This window comes from Cavia porcellus, unplaced genomic scaffold (genome assembly GCF_034190915.1).
Source record: "Cavia porcellus strain 051 isolate PalLab524CR breed Dunkin Hartley unplaced genomic scaffold, mCavPor4.1 scaffold_4, whole genome shotgun sequence".
Lineage (NCBI taxonomy): Eukaryota > Metazoa > Chordata > Mammalia > Rodentia > Caviidae > Cavia > Cavia porcellus.
This window is the reverse complement of record NW_026947487.1, coordinates 8,682,443-8,698,963: the sequence shown is the minus strand read 5'-3', so window position 1 is coordinate 8,698,963 and position 16,521 is coordinate 8,682,443. Positions and strand designations below refer to the sequence as shown.

The window sequence follows — 16,521 nt, the reverse complement described above, 5'->3', positions numbered from 1 at the left end:
TTTCACTCTTCTTTATCACTGAATATACACATTAATTTACCCATTCATCTGTTCATAGGTATGTAGGCCACTTTCAGAGATTAGCTCTTGTGAATTGTGCTGCTATAACATAGGTATGCATGTATCATTATAGTATGATATCTTTAAATTTTTTATAACTATAACCAAGAGATGTATAGCTAAGTCTAGTGGAATTTCTATTTTTAGTTTTTAAAGAAAACTCCATACTTATTTTCACAGTGGTTTTAATTCCCTACATTACCACTAACAATGTAGGAGGGTTCTTTTTTCCCACATCATTACCTGCATTCACCACTTTTTGTCTTTTTATAACAGCTATTCTGACTGGCCTAAAATGGATCAAAGCTGTGTTGTTCTGATTTGCATTTCTCTACTGGCTAAAGATGTGGAACAGTTTTTCATATATTCAGCGGCCACCTGTATTTACTTGCTTTCCCTTTTGTGAACAATCTTCAGTTCATTTGCCCACTTTTTAATTGGGCCATGTGTTTTTGGGAGAGCTAATTTTTATGAGTTATTTATACATTATAGATATCGTCCTTTATCAGAAGAGCAACTAACAAAAATTTTCTTCCATTATGTAGGCGATCCTTTTATTCTCTGAATCTTTTCCTTGGTTGTACAGAAGCTTTTTAACCTAACATAGTACCCTTTGCTGATTTCCTATGCTACAGAAATTCTATTTAGGAAATCTTTGTCTATGTCTATGACTTCCAAGGGTTTTTCTATGTCATCTTCTGACAGTTTCAAAGTCTATTTTTAACACCTAGAGCTTTAATCTGTTTACCCTTGCTGCTAGTATAGGGTGTGTGACATGAGTCTAGTTTCAATCTTCTACAAGTGGATATCTGCTTTTCTCAGTAACATTGATTACAGTCTGTCTTTTTTCCAATGCGTATTTTTTACTTCTTTGTAAAACAAACAAACAAACAAACAAAAAACAGATGACTGTTAGAAGCATGGGGTACTGTGTCTTCTGTTTATGCCACTGGTCTAAATTTCTGGTTTTTGTGCCAGTACCACCCTATTTTTTACACTTTATCTTTGTAGTATAACTTGAAATCCAGTATTGTTATACCTCCAGTTTTGCTCTTTTTCCTCATGCTTGCTTTGTCTCAAGTCCTTTCTGACTACACAGGAATCTTGGGATTGTTTTTTCTAGTTCTACACAGAATATTGTTGGTATTTAAAGAAAGATTGCATTATATCTATAAATCATGTTAGTAATATGACCAAGTCAATACTTTTCATTCTTCCAATCCAAAAATAAGAAATATCTTTCCATATTCTAATGTCCTCTTCAGTTTCTTTCTGCAGAAGGATGTAGTTTTCATTAGAGGTTTTTATCTCCTGGGTTAGGCTGATTTATGAATATTTAATGTTTTTAAACTACTATAAATCAAAGTGTTTTCTATGTGTTGATTCTGCATCCTGTGCAAAGTAATTCTCACAAGCAGGCAGAGGGACAAAATGCTGCCCTAAACAAACACTTTCACATCAACTTCAGCCTCTGGCAAATTTCAGATTCTGATTCAGCAAGGATGAAGTGGAAGGCTGAGATTTTTATATTTCTAACAAGCTTCAAGGTGCTCGCTCCACCTTAAGTACTACAGGCAAGACTTGTGACAATGCAAACTGAGACTCTGCTTTGCACTATTCTCCCTCCTAAATGCTACACTGTATCTTACAGATTCTAAAGTAAATTGCCCAACACTCAGAGCCAGTTTACAGCACAGAAAATATTAACCAAGACTTCCAACTCCAAACTGTTAGTTTCTTAGGCCCAGCAAGGGACCCTAAGAGGGGAAAGGATAAACTTTTCCTCCTCTATATAACAAAAAAATGGTTCGCTAACAAGCAGAGGTACAGAACTGGTAAGAAAAATACTATTGTGCTTTATTAAATTTTCTCACGGAGGACACAATATAGAAACATAATTGAAGGGACAATTAAAAGATTGTTTAAGCTGGTGCAGTGGTGTACCTCTGTAATCTCAATACTGTGTAAAAGAAAAAAAATATTGTTTAGTCCAGTCTCTTACCTACAAAAATACTCTCTAGGATGATGCAAAAATAACTACTACACTAACTGTTTGCCAAGGATATAGCTCAGTGGCATAGAACCTGCTTGGCAAGTGCAAGGCCCTGAGTTCAATCCCAGTACCAAAAAAGAGTAACTGTTTTACTTTTTGAAACAGCTGCTAATCAGCATGAATCATTAGAAAGTTCCTCCTTTTCATGGAGCCAAAATTCATCTCTCTACAATGTCAGGCCATCTGGCTTAATCCAAAAAGCTTCTGACTTAAACAGTAAGGGAGTATGTTGTTTTCATTGGTATAAATTTATGTCCATGAGGAAACAACTACTCAGGAAAATAGCCCTTGCATAATGAAATATACATATGATGAAGCATGTCAGGACAGATATGAGCCTCTTGCTCCTGTTCATGTTTTAATTATATACCCACTGCCTAAACTGCTGTTTATACACCTTACATTTACCCATAATAGCACCATTATTATTTGCTTTTTGCAGACTAGAAAACTTAAAGAGACCAGCAGAGGGAGATGGGATATAAACTGTAAGCTTCTGACTTTAACACCTAAGTATTACAAGAAGGCAATCTAAGGTAATTCTTCAAAGCTCAAACTTATTAGTCAGAAATACCAGGAAAGTTTGAATCTCAACTCTACTATTTACTACCTCATCTTTTACTTGAAGTGCTTAAATGTTTTTATCACTATAAAATACCTCAACAAAAATACTTCATTATCAACCACAATGGTTCTCAAATTTATCTATGATTTTGAAGAGTTCTCAGATTAAAAAAAAAAAAACACTAGAAGGAATGCAAGCAAGCAGCCTAGGAGTAGGAAATACTAATTTTGCAACTTTATAAAAGATAATATGAATTTCTGGGTATAAACAGTAATACCAAAAACATACATAAAATTCCGGAAAAAATGTAACAATGCATTGGCTACATTTAATTCATTTAGGTTAACAGAAATATACCAATGATGGTGAGTTAGGATGGAGAATAATATAACTATCAGCTTTCCCTTTTGCTATCTTTTTCCCTTTTTCTAGAGAGGGACTGGGGATTGATCCCAGGGTTACTCTACCAAGCAGCTACAACCCCAGCACTTTTTTATTTGAGAAAGGGTCTCGCTACATTACATAGGTTGACTTCAAATTTACAAAGCTCCCATGTCACCTTCACAAGAGATAGGATTACAGGTATATACCACCATGTGGGATTGGCTTCTCCCAGCTTACTTTTTTTGTATGAAGCAATTCTGTGTGTTTATGGCATAGCAATAGGGTGACATATAACAACATAAAACAGGAAATTTCTGGGGGGAAAAATAATTTTTAATAACCAAATTGAACAACACCCATAAATTTTAAATTGTCATACAAAGTCATCCTACCCATTATAGTAAATATATAATTATTTTCTATCCTAATATAAAATTAAACTAGGAATCAAGTAAACTAATCCAACTTCTAAACATTTCACTCAGGAGTCATTAAAAAAAATACACATCTCTTCATTTTAGTTCTCCAGTCCAAATTTCCCATTGTTCCATGATACCCTTTCCTGAAAATGTTCGAACTGCAAACACATCTCATATGTAAAACTCAATTCAAACAGAAATACACAACCAAAAAATAAATATACATCTACAAATTTAATACCAACATATGTAAACAAAAGCTGGCAAAAAGGAAAAAATGAGTTCTGCAGTGAAGTCCATTCTATCTATCTAGAAATGTATACATAAGAAATTTGCCTACAAAGGAAGCTATATGGCCTTATATTTGAAAATATAAGGAGAAATGTAAATTTCAAACATAAAAAGTCCAATCGTCAATGACCAAATCTAAAAAAGAAAATCATACTCACTTGCTTTCTTCATCTAAAAGATGGAGTAGTCCTGTGGGTTTTTTGCTAATAAGATTTATACAACAAGTATTATCAATATAATCTATGTTGTGCCAGCTGATTCCTTCAGTCCTATATTCTTCCTAGAAAAACCAAATAACAAAATAACAATTTATTCATCTTGCAGAAAATATGAAGGACTGAAAAGTTTTTTATCAGAGTTAAAAGAATAGCTTAAATTTTCTCTCCTAATCCCCACTTCATATAATGGAAGGATGTAAAATTTCAGTTTTACAAATTTTGATACAGTGTATGCCAGTTCACTTTAAAAAGCACATGCACCAATTTTTTTTGGTCAGAATCTTATTTCTGAGGCCACTGGAATAAAAATTTAGGTCTGGATGTTACTCATATCTGACAATTCCACTAAGGAAAATATATGTGGGGAAAATACTAATTTCTCTCATGTAACTCTAAAACATAAAAAAGGACTGTATTTGTTGAATCATCAACAAACAATGAACTTTAAAGAACTAGAATTTCTGGGAGAAACAGCAAACTACTATCTTAGGTAATCAGTGAAATCAGTAAAATAAATAAATAACCAATAAAAATCCGCCTCAACAGATTTTCTTTTTCATAGCATGGGTAACAAACATACTTAGTTGCAAAAGCATTAGGGTTTTCCCAATCATTATCCACACTCTTGTGCCCGATGGTAGCTTCGATGTATTTGGTAAAACTCATCTGTTTATTATCTAAGTAAGACCACTCAAGAAATGTTCTTTTTGTCTGACTTTTTGACTAAATTTAGGTTTCAGAGACACATGCATTTTGTTTGGAAACACCTGAAACTTCATTTTAATCACTGTAGAGTAGATGTTATAAAGTAACACAATGCTTTATGTAGTCTATACATAACTATTTCTCAATGTAACAAGAGAGATGAGGCCATTCAGCACAAAAAAAATTCTACAATTCTATTGAAATGATCAAGAGTTCTTTTCTTGCTTGTTTTGTAACACATGAATTAAACTTACTCATGTTTATGTGTAAAACTGAAGTGGAAAAAAGTTCACCTTAGTTCTGATGCATTATCTTTTTTGTATTTTGTGCAGATTTTATTTGCTAATACTGTTTAAAAATTTTTTGACTTATGCTTATGAGTAAGTTTTACCTGTAATTTCTATTTCTAATAAGATTCTTGATAGATTTAGGCATCAATGTCTTGGTTTCCTGCCATATTTATGAATTTTCTCCTTTTTATCGTGCCATGTTAAGAGTTTGTGTTAGACATAGTATCTCTCCTTTCAGTGTTGGGAGAATTCACCACTGAAGCCATCTTGGCTTACAATGTTCTATGGAAAGATTTCTAATTATATATTTAACATGTTTAAAATCTATAGAATCAGGTTTTCTGTTTGTTCTGTGCCAATTCTGAAATGTTTTTCCCTATCACTTGGTCACCCTATTTGCTGTCATAAAGGTGTTTAGTATATCCTATTATATTTTCAGTACGTGTAAGATTCACAATGAAGTCCTCTTTGCCAATGAAATCCTGGCTATTTTCTTGACTCCGTGTCTGCCTGCCTGCCTGTCTGTCTCAGTCTTGCTCTGTCACAGTCTGTTTCTCTTCTCATAAATTTCTTGAAGGGATTTTAATGTTAATTTATCTTACAAAAGTACTACTTTTGGTTTCTACCTCTCCCATGGCATACTTGTTTTTACTTTGATTTAATTTCTTCTTTTATCTTTCTGTTTTGGTTTAGTTTGCTGATCTTCTACCAAGTCATTGAGAAGGAACACTGATAAATTAACATCTTCTAACAGCTATAAAATTCCCTGAGTATAGCATTAGCCATACTTTATAGTATATTTATTAAGCTCAAAATATATTCTAATTTATCCATCTTCTATGTTATTGAGATATATATTTCTTTCTTTCTTTCTTTCTTTCTTTCTTTCTTTCTTTGTGCCGAGGACTGAACCCACAAACTCGTGTTTGCCAAGCAGGCATTCACGCCCCTGAGCTAAACCACTGGCCCCAAGATGTATATATTTTTTAACTTCTAATCACACTGGTATTTTCCAGGTATCTTTTAGTTGCTGATGTCTGCCATAATGTCATTATGGTATTCATATACGCGTCACTTCAACTCTTGGAAATTTGACCTTTGCTTTATGGTTCAACACACTAAATTTTACAAATGTTGCCTGTGACCTATCTTGGGAGAAAAAAAGTACATTCTTTTGCTTTTTGTGCAGTATTCCACGTATGCCAATTTTATATTGCTTCTAAATTGCTTTTAAATTGTCTCAGGAAGCAAAAATGCCAGGGAAATTGTACGCCACTCTGAGGGGCAATCAGCAATGCACGCTCACAGAAACAAGTAGTGGATGATTTTAACAAATGACCCTCTTGCCTACTCTTGTAAGAAGCTGGGGCTGTCGGGGCTGGGGATTTAGCTCAGTGGCATTAAGCGCCTGTCTTGCAAGTAGGCAGTCGTGAGTTCGATCCCCGGTACCGATAAAAAGGAAAAAGAAAAAAAAAAAAAAGAAGCTGGGGCTGTCACAGGCACCACCACACCTAACTCTTTGGCATTCTTTTCATGCTTTTCTCTCAATTTATTTTTTAAGATTGCTTGGATTATTTTTGCTTTACACTCTTTACTAACCCCATATTCTTTTACTACTTTGTGGCTAATCTAGAAGTAGTAACATTTATCACTAACTTATAAATGCCTCGTACAAATACAATTTCCTGTAATGTAAGAGCTAATGCAAAGATGTTAAAATACCTTAAATTCCATTTACTCCTCACCTAACTTATATATTATTTTAAATTTCTACTTCAACATTAAACCACAGATGTTAGTTTTATCTTCGTCTACTTTAGACCACCTACTTTAAATCTTGTTCTTTTTTGTTGCCTAAATAATATGCTTTTGTAAAAGAAAAGATTCCATTGTGTTCTAGCTTATACTATTTTTACTGAAATGTTAACTGCCAGTCTTATTACTTCATCTTTGATGATACCGTTTTTTTGTTTTTTTCTGAGTGTCTTTGAGATTTTTAGAGCACTTCACATATGAGCTTTAAGAGTGTTTGACTCTGCTTTTACTCTAAAAATTCTCATAAAAACTTAAATTTCACTTTTTAAAAAACATTAAGTCAATCAAACTTGACATTCTCCTGAGAAATACCTAGTTACACTTCTTGGTGTCTCCACACTGTCCTGTTTCTTTGGATCTATACGCTGTGTTGACTCAAGATTCTATTAACATGCTCTTCTATCTCATCCTAGGACTAAAAGATCAAAGCAATGAAACAAGCATATTTAGTGTTACACATATGACGATGACAAAGTCCATATACCAATTAAAAGTCAATATTCTCCCCATCAAAAAATCCAAAACAAACCTATTCCTCTTTTGATTCAAAGATGCATTTTAAAAAGGATATGCTGTGGTATCAAATTTATGTGGTAACTAAAAATTTTTCTATATGACATGCTTGTAAAACTCTACTCTGATTCATCATTTGCTTATAATGCTGAAAGCACCACACTATCTATATCGAAATACAAGATTTAAAATGCTTATCATGATATGATTCCAAGATTTGTGAAGGGAAAGTGTACACATATTTAGGTACTCACTTGCTCCAATTTAAAGATATGCTGATTAAAGTAGTGCTGTAAACGTTCATTAGCAAAATTAATACAGAACTGTTCAAAGCTATTATTTTCATAATCTTCAAACCCAAAAATATCAAGAACACCAATGGACAAAGTCTGAAAAACAAAAGAAAATTTTAGTTTAAAAAGACTCAGATTTATTCAGTAATATTCATAAGTAACAAATGGTCACATCTATAGCATTAAAGAAGATACAGTTTCTGGTAAGTGTGCAAACAAAATACAAGCAAGAATTATTTTTTAAATTCAAGTAACTAAGCCAGGCATATAATTCCAGTTCTCTGAGAGACTGACACAGGAAGATCACAATGTAGAGCTTAGCCTAGGCAACTTAGCTAGTTAGGGAGATCCTGTCTCAAAATACAAAATAAAAAGAGCTATGATATAACAGCTCTGGGGTCCAATCTGCTATACCACAAGAGGGAGAAAAAGGGTAGCTGTGAAAAAAATGTGTGTAGTACATATCAACTTGAGTTTCTACAATGTTCACAATAAATAGCTCCTAAAAAGAAATAAAGGACAAAAAACAGAATTGCACAAAGATTAAATAATACAGAGAAAATGTAATAAAAAGCAAACAAAGATACTCGACTTCCATCAATACATCAAGAATATCACAAAGTGGTAGTTCATCCTCATATCATATTAGGAGATGTAAATAATAATAATATCCAATATTGTAAAAATAGGGAAACAGATACTCTAATGTACTGCTGATGGAAATATACAGCCCTTTTTAGAAACCAATTTATAACAGTAGTCACCAAACTTTAAAAACATCTACAGTATCCTTAAATTTAGCAATTCAGAATTTAAGAACTTATCCTAGACAAAGGTATTCAAAAATATTTGTTATAGTATTGTTCATAAGACAGAAAACTTTCAATTTAATAAGGGATTAATGAGACATATTACATATTACAAAATTATTGAAAACAATGAGTGTTGGGGATGCAGTTCTGTAGTACAGAACTTGCCTAGCATATACAAAGTTCTAGGTACAATATTCAGTTACAGAAACAAATTTTTTAATAAAAGACTCAGGTATCTAATGATATACAATGTATTTCAAGAGATAATAGATAAAAATTTGGAACCAATACAGACAACATAATTCTATTCGTATTTTTAAAAGCAACTGTAAATATGCGTGCCTTTGGCATGTAAATAAAACAGAAAAAAGGTCTGTAAAATAGAAGAGTTCTTATGACTAGGATAATAAATAACAGAAGTAAAGGGGATAATATATGCCTACATATAATAATGTGCTTTAACATTACTTGTATTAGCCAGGCACAGCAGTGCACACCTGTAATCCCAGCATTCAGGAGTCTGAGGCAGGCAGACTGCCCTGAGTTCAAGGCCAGGCTGAGCTACAAAGGGAATTCTAGACCAGCCTGGACTACTTTGCAAGACTCAGATTCAAAAAATTAGTTAAATAACTAATTAATTAAAATTACATGTATTACCTAGTTTTAGTAATAAAAACTTTTGAGAGAAAATATATTACAACACGATGTATCTTTACCTTGGTATTGTGCTCCAAATCTTTACTATTCAAAAGAGCATGATTAATTCGAAAAACAATCCAGTCAAATAGGGCACTATAGAGAGACTTAGCCATGGAGTTCCTCACCGTCACAGCCTGCAAGACAAAAAAAAAAAAAAAAGCATGAGTTCAAAGTGGAATGAGTTAAAGTATGCTTACTCTCATTCAAGAAAGAAAACGTATTATCCTGAATTAGAAGTTGATTTAAAAAACAACAAAAAAAGCTGAATTGAAGTTACACACACACACACACACACACACACACACACACAAACACACACACTCATTAATTTAGTCCAACTCAGGGAATATAGGCTAAAATTGCCATGAAACAAAAATAAAACGTAGGTCACAAAATTCAAATCATTTTTACTAAAAGCTAGGGTGTACACTTCCCATAAGTAAGAAGGTATAATGAGAAGTTTACAAACAAATGCTACCAGCTAGTATGGGGGAAGAATAGTGTATTCTAGGTACAAAAATCTGGCAACGAGTGTGTATTAGTATCCATGGACTACTGCTCCCACTGCCACCCTTGAACACACACATAATTCCACCACAAGTACATCCCAAATTATATCCACTTATCAGCCACAGTAATTTCCAGAATTACTTTAGTCCCACTCCAAGTAACTATTTTTTCCCTAGAAAACTAGAAGTTAGTTTTTCCTTCACGTTGAGATCTCTCTAGCTTATGGAAATTCTCTGTACAATCTAAGTCTGAAATTGTTCTGAAGAATAGAGTATTAATTAAAGAAAATTCATAATCTAGAAAGTACTTCAACCTATCAAAAAAAAGTTACATATCTTACTGAATTGAGTCCTGGCATTTAGAAGAATACACAGCCTAATAATTAATATATTATTATCCAAAGATCTTGGAGATTACATTTTCAGGAACACATTTATTATCTCTGTTTTGAGATACAGAAAAATAGCAACAACTCAAGAGTTTAGTGAGGTATGGGAGTATACGCTTGTAATCTCAACACTAGGAGGCTAAGGCAGGAAGACTGCTCTGAGTTGAAAGCCAGCCTGGGCTACAAAGTGAAACCTTGTCTTAAAAAAATGTGTGTATGTGCATGTGTGTATGTTTCAAGTTTCTAAACCACAATTTAATTACCTACAGAAGACATAAAAGAATGATATCAAATTATCTTCAATAGTGGAAACTTGAAAATAAATGGAAATGCTTTACAGAGTTCTGAGAAAAAGTAGGATGTGACCCCAGAATTCTACATCGAGGAATTTTATCAATGTAAGTATCTTAACACTATCCAGAAAACCAACAGTAGGATGTATATACTATACTGTGCACTAGAACACCACTAGTATTCTTCCCCAGAGAGGTGGAGAATGAAGACAGTCTGATCAAATTTGGCAAAGAAAAAGACTAAAAATATGTAAGCAAAGCCGGGCGTGGTAGTGCATGCTTACAATCTCAGCACTCAGGAGGCTGAGGCAGGAGAATGGTTGCAAATTTGAAACCAGCCTGGGCTACAAAGTCAGTCAAGGCCAGCCTGACCTGCATAGAGAAACCCTGTCTCAAAAAGACCAAGTAAATAAGTAAGTAAGCATAAGATACAGAATAAATATTAGCATGAGTTAACAAAATAAATTTTATATATTAAATTTTTAAATAAAAAGACTTTCAGATTAAAATAAAAACTAAAATCTACTCATAAGTATGAAACAATATAGAAAATAAAAACTACAATCTGCCTACTTCTTTAGGTAGATTTATAAAACAGTGTAGTCACAGAGAGTCCTGACACAGCAATATAACACCTATTTACTCCATATCTGCCAGGCAACACTCCCGGGCCCTTGCTCTGCCATGCAGTGCTGCCCAGTGTAACTTAGTAAAGCCCAGACACTATGTAAGCATTCCTGCCTCTGGCAAGATCTCGCTCAGTGCTTCCTATTCACTGAAGAGGGTATTACAGTTCGCCATGTAAGGCAGAAACCTGGGACTCATTCAATACTTCGTTTTCCTTACTTACCTTCCCTTACTCTAAGTATCACCTAAGTCCTGTTCATTTTACCATCTCATTTTTTCTTTTTATCAGTGTATCACCACTAAAGACATCTTTCTGCTCACTATACAGCCTCTGAGCCCATTATGTCTACATCTACTCTTGCCTTTTCACATGGCGCCCAAGATTCCTATCCCCTATTTGAATCTCTCCCCTTAAGTATAAACTGCAAATATAATGGATTTCTCTCCTGTAATTAACTTATGTTACATTACAAAGGTGAAGGGATTTTAATGGTATAATTAGGGGATAAAACAGCTCATTTCTGAGTGAATCTGAGGCAGATTCTAGGTGGCCTGCACTTAAAAGAGAATGTTCTCTACAAGGAATTGGGACCTTTTATCAGAGGTTCTGCTGACAACGAAGAAGTAAACTGCCATGTTGTAGAGAGAGCCACAAAGTAAGAAACAGCAAGCAACCTTTATCCAGGAAGGGCGGCCCCTGACTGAAAGCCAGCAACACAAGTACTGAAAGGCCTACAACCCTGAGGAACTAAATCGTTAGCCTGTGAGTTCACATCCTGTGAAATCAGAAGAGAATGTCAAAGATCAGATCAAAGACCTGACAGATACCTAGAGGTCAGCCTGGTGAGAGCCTAAGACCAACTAACCTATGCTCAAGATCATATCCACAGGACCTGTCAAGATGAATCTGTTCTGTATAAATCTTACACTTATATAGACTTATACAAAATAGATTCTATACAGGTGTAAGAATCTATACAAGTGTAAGAAACTAATACATTTCCCCAACTAATTCTTTCACACTGCAGCCAAAGTGCTCCCTTAAAAAACAATAAAGACAATCTGGGTAATGTGTTACACACTTGCTACTCCAGCACTAAGAGTAAGTTTAGCATATTCTGGACAACATAGTGACTTAAGTGTCTCAAAATGAAACAAAAATAAAAAGCACTAAGGAGGCAGCTTGTTCAAAAACCCTGGGTTTAATCTAAGAATGGGTGGAAAGAAAAATGAGAGAGAGGGAAGGAGGGAGGGGGGAAGACAGGCAGGCAAGGAGGAGGGAATATAAAGACAAAATGTAAACAAAACACTTTGTGATGAAAAAAAATTATAAAAGAAAATATAAAGCCATCAAACCTTTACATGAAAAAAGTAAAGCTTTTAAAGATTTGGCTTATTATTTAGAAAGGAGCACTCAGAGTGAGAAACCATAAAAATGACAAAAGAAGAAATAAGGACCTGGAGGTAAGCGAAGGCCACCAAAGTGCAAATAGGAATCATTATCAGCTTTAAAAACATTTTCCAGATTTCAATAACCATTCCCTCACTTTTCTAACTTCATGTTCCTAATTTCATAACTATCATCATTTTATTTCTCATCACTTTCATAAAATTACTGTACACAAGTCTCTTTCAATCAGCTTTTTATCCTATACATCCAAGTAGGACAGTAATAAAAACAAATCTCAGCTGGACAACTCAGTACACGCATGACACTTAAAGCCAGGGATATAGGTTATGACACAGCGCCTGCCTCGCAAGCACAAGGTCTTGAGTTCAATTTCTGGTACCAAAAATAAATAAAGCCATGTGAGTGGGTGACTTAAACACAGAGAAGACAAAATAAAGACTGTGTCACAGCATACCCTTCCTTTTCAGAAGATATACAAAAAAGAAAAGGAAAGCAAAAGGAACTGAAAAGAAGTGACCAACTATTAAAAAAAAAAGTAAATCAACTAAGTATATAATGTGTTGGACTACAACTGAAGAAACTGTCCAGAGAAGGAACAGACAATGAAGTCAAATAGTACTGATTTACTATTTTACTTATCCTCTCTCTTTCTCCCATACTAAAAATATGAAACTTAAGAATGGTAAAGTGATTAAAATGCTTAGAAAGAAATGCAAGCCTACTGTTTAAAATCACATTCAATTTTAAGTTTCTAAGTCAGTGGAAAATTCATTCAAATTTCAAGGATCTATCATTTTCATTTTGTTAAAAGGAAAAACACAAACAGAAACTTCTAAGAATGCCCAGAATGCTCTTATTTCAAAGAAAATCCTACCTCTGCCAGCTTGTATGGTAAAATGAGCTTTTCTCCCACTGTCACTGTCTTCCTTGTAACTAATGATTCAAACAGCATCTCTTCTTTAACCTAGATAGCAGAAAAGTAAATGAAGTATTTAAGATTTAGAAAACAGATTGAATTATCTCACTGAAAAATCAAATTAAAAAAAAGTTAATGAAATTAGCAAATATACAAGGGCGGGGAGTGTGCCAGTACAATCAAGCAGGCAATTTTAATGATGGCCAAAGTGGAATTTAGACATCTATTCACCCCAATTCCTTCCCTGAAGGGGGAAGAGGCACAGGTAAATAAGAAATAGGTCTTTTTAAAGTCTGGTTTCTGATCAGGATGGAAAAACATGTTTCATTGTGCAGAATATATAAAGTTTAGAATAGTAAAACAAAAACATTTAACAGTCAATCATCCCAAAACCTAAAGACAAGGTCTAAAAAGTTACAGTACTTTTTTGAATTTCAGGAATATTCCTAATGAGTCCTTATCCATATTTTGGGTATTAACTTTTATTCACATATGTTAAACTTTAAGATGAAGCGAATACTCCCTTCATTTTCATTATTTCCCCCAGGCAAATGTTACCATGAATTTGACTTGTATTATTTCAGTTCTTGTTTCTATACTGACCTAACTATGTTGATTATCTAGATCAAGTTTATTTCAATTCTTTTAGGGAACTGAAGGGTAAATACACCATGTTTGTACCATTTATAAACACATTTACCCTGCTTACAAGTTTGAACATTTAGAAAACTAGCTGCAATGCATATTCCTGTGTATAAGTTCAGAGTTCCTGGGAAGACAAACCTAAAAATGGAATTATTAGTTTATACTCTACACATTTTCAGCTGTACAGAATACTGCCAAACCCCCATACACAATTTTTACCAATATGCTCTCAGTCAGATCTTGATTATAATTCGTATCAGACTCTTAATTTTTAAACACTAATTAACATAAAATGCACATGTAATAAAAATATAACATTTCATAAAATTTTGTGTAGACAATACACTACAAAATATATAAAGCAAAAAATACTTAAATATAAGGAAAGGAAGAGCTATAAAGTGATAGAAGATATTATCCTACCACCACCATTGTATGTCAGTCAGATCACAAATTTTTTAGAGACAGGGTCTGGCCATGTAGTCCAGGTTAGGTTTAATTTCACTATGTAGCCCAGATTACCTGCAAACGTACAGTGATCCTCCTGTCTCAACCTCTCTAGTGCTGGATTACTGGCAAGCACCACCATGTCCAGCTTCAACCTGTTAAGTATGCTGTTTGATTTTCCTTTATACATTTTTATCAAATTAGGAGAATTTCCTTTTATTCCTAGTTTTTTTTCCTACCTGGTATTATACTTGCTGAATGTCTGGATTTAAAATAGAACCAGTTAGGATGTTATCATAACATCAAATACTTGACTAAAACAACACCTGAAATGCTTGACTGAAACACTACCTGTTCCCTGACTTTCATTATTTTCAAAACTACCACCTTCAGAAACAAAGGTCCACCTCAGAGAAATTCTTTCCAATGAATGAATCTACTTTCAATACCAGGTACTTCTTTTCTACCCCTTCTACCAGGATTTCATTCAATTAAATTTAGTAAGCAATGCCCAGTCACACAGAGAGAAAAAATAAACACTGCATTTAGAAAAGTAAGAAGGAATTCATTGCTTTCAAAAAGCACTGCAGCCTTGTAATGGACAGAAACTAGTAAACAAATATATAAGCTATTAAACTCCAACACATTCCTGCTGGCTTGAACCACGGATGGTGCATGCATGACTGCCCCATATCGGAGGCCTTGAACAACCAGATGAGACTGTTCCGTGCCACCCAATCAGACAAGCATGTGTGTACCACCAGTAGTTCAAGGGAATGGGCAAGTAACACATTTAGATCTGGCTACCCAACAGACAGACATAAAAACTATGACTCTGTCATCAATGTGCTCCTATACTAAATGGAAATAAATGCTCAATGCACAGTTGGTTAAGACTATTTAAGGTTAAATTCCATAAAGTGGCACATGAGCCAAAAATGATAATGCATAATATTTTAATTAGAAAAAGCATAAGGCCTAAATGCCAAAACTAAAACAACTAAGATGTGCTTCAAAAGGTGAATAGTTAAACACACTGCAGTACACCAGTACAATAAATACTTACAGATAATAAGAAATGTGCTCCCAAACCACAAACACAAAAAAGGATTAATCTTAAAAATCTTTAAAATAAAATAAGTCAATCTAAAAATATGATATTCTACATGATTCAAATTACCTTACATTCTGGACGGAAAAAATCTCTAATGGTCAGTTAAAAAGATCAATGGTCACAAGCATTTTAGGGGGAGGGATAAAACAGGTAAACTGCAGGGTCAGATCAGTGATACTCTTCTGTATTATACCATAATGGTGAACGTATGACTTTATGTTCTTGTGAAAACCCATTCAGCACAAAAAGTGAACTATCATGTAAGACAAATTTTAAGTTATTTAAGAGAGTCCAGGAAGGAATATAGACCACAACAAGCGTCTACTAAATATATGATAAACGCATAAAACAATCTCAGCAACAAAGAAGAGAGTAAAGATCTAAGATCTAAGAGGGTAAAGATCTAAGAAACTCTGGAAATGAGTGGAATGTGTAGGAGTAAAAACAAAAAGCAACTGTCTATAAGCACTGTACTTCAGTAAGAGGCATTTCCCATAATGATTTGCATTTCTTCTTCCTCAGAGCATCCATTCATTACATTGTGTATTATATAATCTGTTCCCATAAATAGTTTAGAAATTCTTCCCATGTGTGAATTTCTACATGTATATCTATCCTTTCTGTATTATAGGGAAAAACAGATCAAAACAAGACAACAAAATAAGTTCCTAGAAAAACATGAAATGAAAAAGATATATAAGACCACAACATTAGGTAATCTACAGTAGTTATTATGCTTTCTCTTATTTTCAGTAGAACTGTCCATATCATCAAGCATAATATAAATGAACATAACATTACATAGCTATTTTAATAAAAACACAACTTTGAAGATATTGTAGGACTTGAAAGCAGTTAATAATGAAAACCAGAATGAATATCTTTTACATCTTGTCATCTTCAGAGTAGTTGCCTCTACTCTTAAGACTTGATACTATCAAGCATACCAAATTTGCATGAAATCAGTCGAGGCTAAATAGCAGTCTAACAAACTATCTTCAAATAAAATCAGTCATAGTAAGACAATGTAAGGAATACAGGGTTTCAGTGTAA

At 33.8% G+C, this 16,521-nt stretch overlaps 1 protein-coding gene across 10 annotated transcripts in view; it reads right to left on the bottom strand.

Annotated features, from left to right (window-relative positions):
• Myo9a (myosin IXA) overlaps nt 1-16,521 on the bottom strand; it is a 351,801-nt gene that overhangs the window by 170,189 nt on the left and 165,091 nt on the right. For all 10 annotated transcript variants that reach the window (XM_063246690.1, XM_063246689.1, XM_063246687.1 and 7 more), the window contains 4 exons: nt 13,221-13,310; nt 9,135-9,251; nt 7,568-7,702; nt 3,931-4,052 (listed from right to left, as the gene is read on the bottom strand). In XM_063246690.1, the coding sequence (XP_063102760.1) occupies nt 3,931-4,052; nt 7,568-7,702; nt 9,135-9,251; nt 13,221-13,310 (464 nt within the window). The remainder of the gene's footprint in view (nt 1-3,930; nt 4,053-7,567; nt 7,703-9,134; nt 9,252-13,220; nt 13,311-16,521) is intronic.